The sequence below is a fragment of the Scyliorhinus canicula genome, chromosome 15 (genome assembly GCF_902713615.1).
Source record: "Scyliorhinus canicula chromosome 15, sScyCan1.1, whole genome shotgun sequence".
Classification (NCBI taxonomy): Eukaryota; Metazoa; Chordata; class Chondrichthyes; order Carcharhiniformes; family Scyliorhinidae; genus Scyliorhinus; species Scyliorhinus canicula.
This window is the reverse complement of record NC_052160.1, coordinates 66,368,255-66,380,847: the sequence shown is the minus strand read 5'-3', so window position 1 is coordinate 66,380,847 and position 12,593 is coordinate 66,368,255. Positions and strand designations below refer to the sequence as shown.

The window sequence follows — 12,593 nt, the reverse complement described above, 5'->3', positions numbered from 1 at the left end:
GCATCAGTTTATGAGTAGGAGGAGGTTGTTAAAACTGGCGAGAGGTTGATGTGAATACTGAATGGATACCTCAACATTTTCAGACCAGTATCAATCACAATGTAGTCAGAGTTATAGATTTCACTTGTGCCCAGTGCAATCCCAACTACAAAATCTAATTTCTGCAATATTGTTATTTTTCCACAGCTTAATTAAATGTCTAAATGCACGAGTAAAAATTAGTAAAACCAATGTTTTATTCATTCTGGTCCCCTTCTAACTTGATTACCTATAGTCAGTTAAATGCACATAATGGAATGAGATAAATCAAATAATAAACGTCAATCTCAATCAGGATTCAAGAGGAATCATGTCGTGTGAGCCTTGTTAACTGCTGTAATTCAACCAATTCGCCTGAACAGATATCTGCTTCATCCGCCACCTGTTCTTGCTCTTTACTCATCATCTGATAAAACATGGTTTCCGACAACTGAACCGCATCCTCCCTATTGGCATTCCACAAGTTCTCTTCCTCCTGTCTCAGCCTGTGGCTTTGTGATCTGCTTGCCACACAATCAGGAAAAACTCCCAGATATACTTTTTGCAACATCCAAGTTGTTTGACTTTCCACCGGCTTTTCAACCATAAGAGGTTGCATTCCCACCTGTGATCCAGCTATATCATTACAGAGGATAAATTGTACCCCTGAAACAGGTAATTTTTTTCTATTACTCCTACTACCACTTCACCACTTTTCATTGGACTCTCTACCCTTACCTTACATAGCAGCACACTAATGCTCTCACCATTAATTTCACATATTATCATTGTTTCCAGAAATACTCCTTCCAAACTACATATCTCCTTGTGTCTCACCATTAAAGACTGACTTGCCTCTGTATCCCTTAAGATCTTAATGTCCTTACCTACTCCACCTTGTACACAAGTAAACCGTACCCTCATAAACAAAATCTGTGAAAAGTTCTGGTACCTGCTTATCAACCAACCTCTGAACAGGCTGTACATTCTGTTGCGCTTTTTCCACTGGGACAATGTTTCTTCTTCCCACTTTAATAAACCCCAATGGCTTATATCTTGTTTTACCGAGACTGTCCTCCTCGTACTTTCTTTAAGCCACCAACACAGTGACTTCACATGTCCAACTTTATTACAATTAATAACTTACTTCTCTACCACTATCCTAAGTCTTCTTTTCACTTTGAGGCACACTCTCCTTGACATCACCAACTAAAGCTTCTTTGCATTGACCACCTGTGAATTTCTCATTTCCCCAGTTTGAATTAATGTCTAAAATCAAACTTTGCTGTTTGAACAATTCAAAATCATTTTTGCAGCCTGTCGAGCAGTTTAACGCTTCGCTCTTCAGCATAAGTTCTCACTACTGCGGGAAATGAATCTTTAAATTCATCCAAAATAAGTATTTCCCAAAGAGTGTCATTGTTGTGTCTATTTTTAATGTTCTTATCCACCTATCAAAATTATTTGTTTCATTCTTTTGAATCCTATATGTCTGGTTCTTTCCTTAGATTTCTAAACTTCTGTCTGTAGGCTTCTGCCACTAGTTCATATGCACTTAATATGGTTTTCCTCACCTCATCATAATCCTTCGATACCTCTTCTGATAGTGGTGCAAAAACACTTCACTAGCTCTACCTACCAACTTTGTTTGAACTAACACTACGTAACATGGTCTTTCACCAATTCAATTGTTTATCCACTTTCTCAAATGAGATGAAAAAGTCTTCCACATCTTTCTCATTCAATGCTTGAATATCTTTGAACATATCCCTACTAAGCTTTTGACCAGGAAGCATTTCTTCTTCCTCTAGACTGTCCTCTGCCTTTAACTTCAACCGTTTAAGGTAATGTTCTCCTGGCTGTGCCAGCTTTCAAAGTTCAAATTCTATCTCTCTTTCCTTATCCCTTTCTTCCTTTGATAATCTTTGCATTTCTGCCTCAATCTTCTTCCTTTCCATTTCCTTTTGAAAAGTCCTCCCTTTTTCCTTTGATCTGCCAATCGCTCCTTTTCCTTTTCTTCTGCTGTTGCCAATCTCTCCCTTTCTTTCATTTCTAATTTTCTTCAGTTATATTTCTATTAGGGGAGCCGGGACGTAGTGGTATTGTTACTAGACAAGTAAACCAGAGACTCAGAGTAATGCTCTGGGGACCCAGGTTCAAATCCCATCACTGCAGATGGTAAAATTTGAATTCAATTAAAAGTCTAATGATGACCATGAAACCATTGTCGATTGACTTAAAAACCCACTTGGTTCACTAATGTCCTTTAGGGGAGGAAATCTGTCGTCCTTATCTGGTCTGGCCTACATGTGACTCCAGACCCACAGCAATGTGGTTGACTCTTAACTGCCCCCTCAAGGGCAATTAAGGATGGGCAATAAATGCTGACACAGCTTGTGACGCCCACAACCCATTAACGAATAAAAGTAAAATATTTTGTTTTATTTATTTGCAATTGAATTCTAGCAAATTCTAATGATTCAGACAGTGTCGCTGGCAAATTTAAATATCTTCCTCACCCCTTTTCCACCAAACCTAAATGTTTTGCTTTCGTCTCGAGTAAACCATCCCGAGTAATCGCTTCCACACCCAGGAAACATTTTACATCTGAAAAATCGCCAGTCATTCCCTATTTAAATTTCAAACACTGAAAGGATGCAATTGTTCACCACACACTCACTGTATTTAAGTTCAATAACCCAAAGCCAAAGAAATTATACTTATGATCCCAGAAAAGAGACCCCAATTTTATTAAGATCTCAGACCAGACCCCAACCAGGGGCTCGGATACTGGACCAAAATATTTCAATTTATTTGTAAGACTGTGCGGAAAGAATGATTCGCTCTAGGAGTGATTGCATGAAGAAACAGGTGTCGTTATTTTTAAAATAAAACTTTATTATGAGTACAATATTAAACTTATTAAACTTCACACCCCATAAAAAAGTTTATGATGACCCCATTAATATTACTATTCAATTTTCCATTAAACAACAAGAATAGAAACATACAGCTCTCAATCTATCTGACTATGGGAGAATTGTGGACTCAGCGTCAGGCAGATCAGAATTCAACTCCTCTCTCCAAAAGCTCACTCTCCAAAAATGTCTCTCTTAAAGCTTTTCAAAATGTCTCTCTGCATTCCTTGGTTCCACACAGAAATTACCTCTTCTCCCCAAGCTTAAAAACAAATTATCTGTGCAGGTTACAAGCCCAGAGATTTTCCCAGTCAAACCACAGACTGAAAAACACATTCCTTTGTCAAATTCACCTTCTGGCTGCAGAAAGCACCCAGATCCTGCAAAACAGATTTTCTTATTTAAAACATGACCACTGCAGTGAAACACACTCTCACCCCAGGCTTTTAAACCTTCAATTGCCCAATACTTATATTATTCCTGAAGTCTTCCAGTCGTCACATAACTTCTTTCTATTTTGTTTATCACAATATAAATCAAAATAAATGTAAAATATAATTTGGAAATTACAAATCAAAAAAATTAAGGTGATGCAATTGCAGCCACCAGATAACTGGGCTAAACTTACTTCAATTTCTGAGGTCAGGCTAATTATTAACAATTTTGAGGCTATGTTATGATCATCAAGCATATAGCCCAGGAGGCCTGTGCCAACGTTTGAAGGACCCAACTTATCACAGAAAATACAGTCCTGAAAAGGCTTTTCGGCCCAAGTCTGCATCGGTACATGAAAAACACCTGACCGACCTATCTAATCCCATTTGCCAGCACTTGAACCATAGCCTAGATGTTATGACGTGCCAAGTGCTCATCCAGGTACTTTTTAAAGGATGTGAGGCAACCCACCTCTACCATTCATCCAGGCATTGCATTCCAGACCGTCACCGCCTTCTGCATAAAAAAGGTTTTCTTTACATTGCCCAAAACCTCCTTCCCCTCACTTTGAACTTGTCTCCCCTTGTGACTGACCCTTCAACTAAGGAGAACAGCTGCTCCCCATCCATGCCCTTCAATCTTGTAGGTAGCCCCTCATTCTTCTCTGCTCCAGCGCAAACAACCCAAGTCTATCCAACCTCTTTTCATAACTTAAATGTTCCATCCCAGGTTGTCATAATATACATCCAGGTATTTGATGGAGTGCAGACAGGCAGTGATTGACACATAGGATGACCAGCGAGCACACAGAACACAGCAGCCAATCACCAGACAGGACACGGCCACTATAAGGCCAAAGGGCACCAGTTTTCCCGCACTCTCGGGATCCAGCCTCTGAGACAGTGAGCAGCAGCTAGAACAAGCACCATGTGGCAGTAGTTAGTCTGGTCAGGTTAGCCTCAGGTCTCCAGTCAAGTCAGCATAGTGTCAACCCACAATTAAGCACCTATCATAGTTAGTTGTTCAATACAATCGTGTTGCATCTTTTCAAGTGTTGGAAGCCTATCTCTCTCTCTACACTGCATCAAACACAGTCCACATAGACCCAGCTTACCCAACACATCACAGGTAACATCCTGTTGAATCTCCTCTGCACCCTCTCCAGTGAAATCACACCATTCTTATAATGTGGCGACCAGAATTGCGCACAATACTCCAGCTGTGGACTCAACAAAGTTTTATACAACTCCAACGTGACCTCCCTGATTTTGCAAACTATGCCTCAATTGATAAAGGCAAGTGTGCCATAATATTTTTCACCACCCTATTAACCTGCCCTCCTGCCTTCAGAGATCTATGGACAAACATGTCAGGATCCCTTTGTTCCTTGGAAATTCCACATGTTATGCCATTCATTTAATACTTTCTTGTCAGGTTTCTCCTTCCAAAGTGAATCTCCTTGCACTTTTCAGGGTTAAATACCATCTGCCACTTTTCTCCCCATTTGACCACCCTGTCCATATCTTCCTGTTACCCAAGACACTCAACCTTACGGTTAATCACCTGGCCAATCTTTGTAACATCTGCAAACCTATTGATCCTACTCTGACACAGTCATCTATGTTGTTTATATAACTGACAAACAATAGGGGAGCCAGCACTGATCCCTGTGGTATGCCACTGGACACTGGCTTCCAGTCATGAAAGCAGCAATGTGGCATCGCCCCGGGCTCCATATTAGTTCTTCTCTTTTCCCATTTCTTCCCACTTACTCTTCACAGCTATATTCAATTCCCAATTAAACGTTACGATGGAGCCTACTTTTAGAACAGCACATTCAATATATTGTAACAACTCAAAACACATTCCTCGCTCCCCTCTAGCACTTTTGCCAACTCCTTCAGTCTGTAGCTTCTGGTTGTTGACATACTCCAGTGAAAACTGTTACCCCTTTTTTTTTTACTTCAAGCTTTCATTGGATTTGAACACCACTCAACATTTCTGCTTCAAAAGAAAAAATACAGCTTCTCTGGACTCTCCACGTAGCTGAAGCCCCTTAACCCAGGTGAAATTCTAATACATTTCCTCTGTACCCTTACCCTTTTGACAGTCTTCCTAAACTGTGATGCCTGATATTGGACAAAATGGTCTGGTTGAGGCTTCCCAGCGATTTATAAAGGTTTAGAGTAACTTCCTTCCTTTTGTATACTTTGCTACTATTTATAAAGTCAAGGATCCCCACAACTTTGACAGTTTCATCAAATTCTTCCATCTCCAAAGACTGCTCTAAAATTGAACTATTTAGTTTATACTGGGCGCGATTCTCAAAAAATATTTATAAGTTAATTTGCGGGGGGGTTTTCAGGGAGTTTCCCGCTGGCTCTGCCAGCGAAATCCCCACCGCTATTTAATGACGGAAGATGGAATCTTCCGGCCTCGTTAATAATAATAATCTTTATTGTCACAAGTAGGCTTACATTAACACTGCAATGAAGTTACAGTAAAAATCCCCTAGTCGCCACATTCCCGCGCCTGTTCGGGAACACAGAGGGAGAATTCAGAATTTCCAAATTACCTAACAGCACGTCTTTTGGGACTTGTGGGAAGAAACCGGAGCACCCGGAGGAAACCCACGCAGTCACAGGGAGAGCGTGCAGACTCCACAAATACAGTGACCCAAGCCGGGAATCGAACCAGGGGTCCTGGAGCTGTGAAGCAACAGTGCTACCCACTGTGTCACCGTGCTGCTCACTTGCGCTCAAGCATAACAAGGTTGGTGAGTAGCGGGAGAGGCCATTAAATTTCACCTGTCATTTGTCTGCTCATTTCGTCAGTCTATGCCTTTCTAAAGTCTGCGAAGATCCTCCTCACTGGTTTACTATCTTTCCAAGCTTGATGTCATATGCAAACTTTGAAAAACTGTACCCCCATACCAAAATTCAGGTTAATATATATCTAAAAGAGCAGTTCCCCTAATCATCACCCACTGGGGCATCATTTTCCAGCAGCCTGAAACATTTACCACTACTCCCTGCTTTATGTCTCTCAGCTAATTTCATATCCATGTTGCAATGCCCCTTAGATCCCATGGGCCTCAATTTTGAAAACATTGTTTATTATGTGGCAATGGATTAGAAGCTGGTCATTGAGGAGTGGAAACAGTGCGGAAATGTGCAACAGCTTTGACAAGACAACAAAACAAAACACTTTTGTTGCAGAACCACAGTTTATTTGCTGTGAAGCAAGTCTCTGAGGTCAGCAAAACAAAATCAAGGGCTTCTCCCTTTATAAAAGCTGTGCAAGTTTCCCTCGTTGAAATCCAGCAGACAAAGGAGGTATGGTTAGCAAAGAATGGTACTGGCTTACAGCGCAACAATGGTGAAACGCTGTGGCCGTGGTACCAACTGCAAAGCTGCACACAATGCAACTCTGAGCAAGAAACAGTTCTGGCAAGAACAGTCAGTCAGTCCATGTCTAAATGCTGCAAGATCTGGGCAATAATCAGGCTTGGGCTGACATGTGGGCCATTTGCATTTGCGCCACACAAGTGTCAGGCAATGACCATCTCCAACAAGAGAGAATCTTATCATTCAATGGCATCGCCATCGCTGAATCCAACACAATCAACATCCCTGGGGTTACCATTGGCCATAAATTGAACTGGGCGAGCCATATAAATACTGTAGCTACAAGAGCAGGGAATCCTGCAGCAAGTAACTCACCTCCTGACACCCCAAAGTCTGCCGACAAGTCATAGGTGTAATGGAATACTCTCCACTTTCCTGGATGAGTACAGCTTTATCAACCCTTAAGAAGCTCGACACCATCCAGGACAAAGCACCTCTTCCACAAACAGTCAACCCTCCCACCACCTACACAATGGCAGCTGCATGTACCATGCACAAGATGCACTGCAGGAACTCATCAGGGCTCCTTCGATAGCACCTCCCAACCCACAGCTGCTACCACCTGGAAGGACAAGGGCAACTGACACATGGGAACACCACTTTGCCCTCCAAGCCACTCAGCATCCTGACGTGGAAATTTATCAGCGTTCCGCCACTGCCGCTGGTTAAAATCCTGGAAACCTGCCCCCCCCCCCCCCCCAAACGGCAATGTAGATGAACCTACAACACAGGAATAGCAGCAGTTCAAGAAGAAAGCTCACCACCATCTTCTCAAGAGCTCTAGGAATGGGCAATAAATGCTGGCCTAGCCAGCAAAGCATCTCATGAAAGAATTTTTAAAAAGTTAGCCGACCATTCAAGAACAAATGGTTAGGGTTAGGGAAGTTTGTGCACATGCTCCTCCCTTGGAGAATATTGTGAAGTAGATTAACAGTCTGCAAGTTGAATACACTCTCAAGGGCTATAGCCACCCTTTTATAACAGCTAATAGAGTGGTTACTGCAGAGGTTAACCGCTTAGTAATGGACTTATCAATGCCCAGAAAACAATTCAGCCTTTCAAACACAGTCTTTACTGAGACATCCTCCTTCACTCATAGTCTTACGTATATTTATTCCAATAAAAGTTCAACATGATATTCAATTGCTTATCTCAAACACCCTTCATCACAAACATGATATCTGGATCATTACTACTATGGTTTCCTGCATTTCACAGAAACCTAAATTTAATTTCAGAGTTTGTATTCTTTAAGAATACAGACCATCAGGGAGCTGCACTCAATTACCAACTCAGATTGGGAAGAATATGCAGATAACCTTGGTTTTTCAGAGTGTCTTTGCATTATTATTGTTACATATACAGTGTTGTTTATATAAATATGGCTTCTTAGAGCAGAAAAGGTTAAAAGGAAATTTCATCGAGTGTTCACAATCTTCAAGGATTTTTGAGTAAATGAGGAGAAATTCTTTCGAGTGGCAGGAGGTTCATAGCAAGAGGATAGATTTACGGCAATAGGCAAAAAGACCAGTGGTAATTTAAGCGGTGGGGAAGGGGGGAGGGAGTTATGACGATCTGGAATGTACTGTCTGAAAGGATAGTGGAAGTAGATTTGACAATAACTTCCAAAGGGGAATTGCATAAACGTTTGAAAGGAAAATTTTGCTGAGCTGTGAAGAGAGAGCAGACAAGTAGGACTAATTGCATAGCTCTTTCAAAGAGCTGACATAGGCATGGTGGGCTGAATGGCCTCCTTCTGTGCTATACTGTTCTATGCCTCCATGAGAAGCATTTGCTTAAAAGATTTTTGATTTGCACGGATCATTAAAGATTTACATATTCACAGCAGTGCGTTCAATCCATAATAAGACAGCGTAAATGGTTCATGCATTGAAATGCTGCATAAAGTACAAGGTGCAACTTTGAACAAGAGACAAATTATTCAAACGGATAACACACACTAAAAATAATCATAATCATTATTCAATTCACAAAAGTGAGGGATAGTATAGAAGTTAGTATTCCCCTCATTACTACTCTGTTTTCACAGATAATTACAATTTCACAGATAATTACAAAGTGATGCCATCGTCATTTTGCTAAATGCACAATACTACTTTGGATCAGGGGAAACTATATGAAAAATCCTGGAGTGGAAGAAAATGGATCTCATCACTTTTATGCTATTACTTACACGAGAGGATGGGAACTCACGTACAGCTGACTTCAGAAGTTCCGATATGTGATCCTGTATCTCCACTAGCGCTTTATGGCTACTAGAGAGTTTCTAGAGGGTAAAGAAAACAAAATAATTAAAAGGTGCATAATTTATGTCCCCCAGCCCAACACCAGCATATGCATTTTTACAATATACAAAAAAACTCAGGAAATGTTCATCAAGCCAGTCCTATACAACATGGTGCAACCCACATACATCCTCAATCTCAGTCCATCCACACATGGTAGTCAATCTTCTCAGAAAGACAGCTTCCGGTGGCAGCCATGGAGTGAGTGGTCAAACACAGGGCAGCTCAAGCTCGAAAGCGTTGGTTTTGGCACTTTTTACCCGTTAGCGGGGTAGTTTTGGCAGTAAAGAGATGCGGAATGTGTAGGAGAAGTGGCTCTCCCGAGGATTGTCATGTCTACTAGCTAGCAGACCCGGCAAAAGACAGTCAAGGATCTGGCTAAGGAGTTGGAGGAGACCTGTGGCACAGCATCAATTTCGAGAATGGTGGAGGGGAAGGGTCGTCGTCGGTGGGAAAGCCTCAGATGGAGCAATTGATGAGCTTTATCAAGGAGGAATTTCAGCAGCAGAGGAGAAAGATGCACAGCGACCGGTCGAAGGTGATTGAGGGAGCAGTGGCACCTCTACGAATTTCATTGGTTCGGGTGGAGAAGTGCCTCAAGGCGCAAGCAACGACGATACACGAGGTGGAAAAAGTAGTTCCTGACCAGACTGCATTGTGTCTTTGGGGGCAGAGTTGGGGATCCTGGGGGATCCATGCAAGAAACTGTGGATGAAGGCAGAGGAACAGGAGAACAGGTCCAGGCGTCAGAACTTGCAACTTGTGGGTCTGCTGGAGGGTGTAGAGGGAACGAGCGCCACAAAGTACGTTTCGAGGATGCTGGCCGAGTTCGTGGAGGACAAGGTGCTGGACAATCCCCCAAAGGTGGATTGGACCCACAGGTCCTTGGGGCAGAAGCCGAGAGCAGGGGAGCCATCATAGGCGTTGATTACATTGATCCCATAGAAGGGGAGGATCCGCTGGAGTGTGGGTCATACCGGCCCATCTCGTTGTTAAATGCCAGCGTGAAAGTACTGCCTAAGGTGTTGGCGGGCAGAATGGAGAGGGAGTGGCAGAGGGGGTCTCTGAGGGTCAAACAGGTTTTGTGAAGTGTAGGCAGCTCTCCAGCCATATCAGGAGGCAGTTGAATGTAATTATGTCTCTGTCAGTTGTGTCTATGGATGCAGAGAAGGCCTTTGGCTGGGTAGAGTGGAAGTATGTGTTCGATATTTGGTGTAGGTTTGGGTTTGGGATGATGTTTGTGGTGTTTTTTAAATGCACCCCCTCCGTGGCAAGCGTGCACACGACCGAGGAGTTCAACGTGTTTTGGGTTGCACAGGGGAACTGGGCAGGTGTGCCCTCTGTCGCCATCGATATTCACGCTGGCGATGGCTCTTCAGGGGTCTGCTGATTGGCGAGGAAATGGGGGTGGGGGGGGGGGGGGGGAGAACAGGGAGCAGTGTGTGTCGTTGTGCGCAGACAACCTGTTGCTGTTTGTGTTGGACCCTCTGGAGAGTGTGGGGGGGGGGGGGAAATAATGACATTTTCAGCCTTCCCGAGGTATAAGCTGAATGTAGGGAAGATGAAGGTGTTTCCGGTGAATGCGGAGGGGCAGAGGGCCAATTTGGAGGCACTAACGTTTACGGTAGCTAGAGAGAAGTTTAGGTATGTGGGAATTCAGGTGACGGGTGAGTGGGCTACGATGCACAGGCGGAATTTGACAGCAGAAGTGGAGGAGGTTAAGGGGGATCTTAAAAGGTGGGACACTTTACACTTGACATTGGCAGCGAGGGTACAGGTGGTAAAGATGAATGAGCTGCCAAGGTTCCGGTTTATTTTTCAGACCTTCCCAGTCTTTCTCTCTCGGCCTTCTTCCGGAGGGTGGAGACACTGATCTCTGAGTTGATATGGCCGGTGAAGAGGGGTCTGCTGCAGAGGCAGAGACAGAAAGTGAGGTTGGCGCTTCAGAACCTGCTGTATTATTACTGGCCTGCGGATGTGGAGAAGGTGAAGCGATGGTTGGGGGAACGACGACAACAACGGAGTGGGTCAGGTTGGAAGAGGAGTCCTGTAGGGGTTCTAGTCTGAGGGCCCTGGTGATGACCCCGTTGCCGTTAGCCCTGGGGAAGTACAAGGGGTGGTGCAGTCGACGATCGGGATGTGGAACCAGCTGAGGAAGCACTTAAAGTTGGAAAGAATGTTGGTGTTGACGCCACTGTGTGGGAACCACAGGTTTAAGCCAGGGGAGATGGACGGGATAGATAGAAAGTGGAGGGAGGCTGGAGCTGGATGAGCTGCGGGAGAGGTTTGGGCTGCCATGGGGCAATGAGTTTAGGTATATGTAGGTGCAGGACTTTGCGTGAAAGGATTGGAGGACATTCCCCAAGCTACCGGAGTACAAGCTGTTGGAGCAACTGCTGCTTCCTGACAACTTGGGGGAGGGCAGGAATGGAAATACAGGTGGTTGGAGGAGCATGGTGGGACAAAGGTGGTGAAGTTCAAGTATAAATGGCAGGAGGAGTTGGGAAGGGAAATAGTTTGGGGGCTATGGTGTGAGGTGATGCAGCGGGTGAACTCAATAGGCTCTTGTGCAAGGGTGAGCTTGATTCAGTTCAAGGTGGTGCATCGGGTACACATGACTCGGGCAAGGATGAGTGGGTTCTTCCAGAGGGTGGCCGATGGGTGTGAGAAGTGCGGGCGGGGGCTGGCAAATCAGGTTCATATGTTCTGAGGCTGCAAAAAGCTGGAGAGCTTTTGGGAGGCAGTTTTTGGGACATAATCTATGATAGTGGGGACGGAGGTTATGCCGGACCCTACAGTGGCGATCTTCGGGGTCTCGGAAGCATCGAAGCTGCCCAATGTGGTGGCATTCACCTCACTGATTGCTCAGCAAAGGATCCTGTTAAATTGGAGATTGGCAACTTGGCTGGCGAATCTGTACGACTTCCTCTGGCTGGAGAACATTAAGTTTGATGGGATTGCATGAGGGCTTCCAGGTGCAATGGAGCTGTTATTTGAGGAGTTGTTCATCTCGCGGTTGGAGGGGGGAAATAAAGGAAAGAAACTGTAAAAAAACTGGATTGTGATTTGATGAACTGTGTATTTGATTGCTGTCACATGTGTTTGCAATAAAATACCTTTTTTTAAAAAGCTTCTCGGAAAGACAAAAAAAAAAGTTTTGGCAACTTAAGAATAGAAAACGCGTGGGATTTCCTCTTTGCACTCCAAAGGCAATCAAGTAAACTGGTGTCTGATATCTTTAGTCCACATTAACGTAACTACTTTCTATAACTTCAGATGTCTTCCCTTTTTAAACACTTGCTTGGTCATCTTTCTATTGGTCACAGCAAATCCGTTGTATCAGCAACCATTTCCAGAGCTCAACAACTCCCTGGAAAAAAAAAAAGCATCCCCTAGCACCTAACCAGACATACATTTTAGATTGCAATAATGCACCAAGTCATCTCTTGGCTTTGCAGCTTACAAACTTACTGGGTTTTGAAAATTCAGCATCCTGACTGGGACTAGGC

General features: G+C 43.7%; 1 protein-coding gene across 5 annotated transcripts in view; it reads right to left on the bottom strand.

Moving 5' to 3' along the window:
• LOC119978690 (protein tweety homolog 3-like) overlaps positions 1 to 12,593 on the bottom strand; it is a 286,190-nt gene that overhangs the window by 49,271 nt on the left and 224,326 nt on the right. For all 5 annotated transcript variants that reach the window (XM_038820488.1, XM_038820484.1, XM_038820483.1 and 2 more), the window contains exon 9: positions 8,973 to 9,065. In XM_038820488.1, coding sequence (XP_038676416.1) covers positions 8,973 to 9,065 — 93 coding nt within the window. The remainder of the gene's footprint in view (positions 1 to 8,972; positions 9,066 to 12,593) is intronic.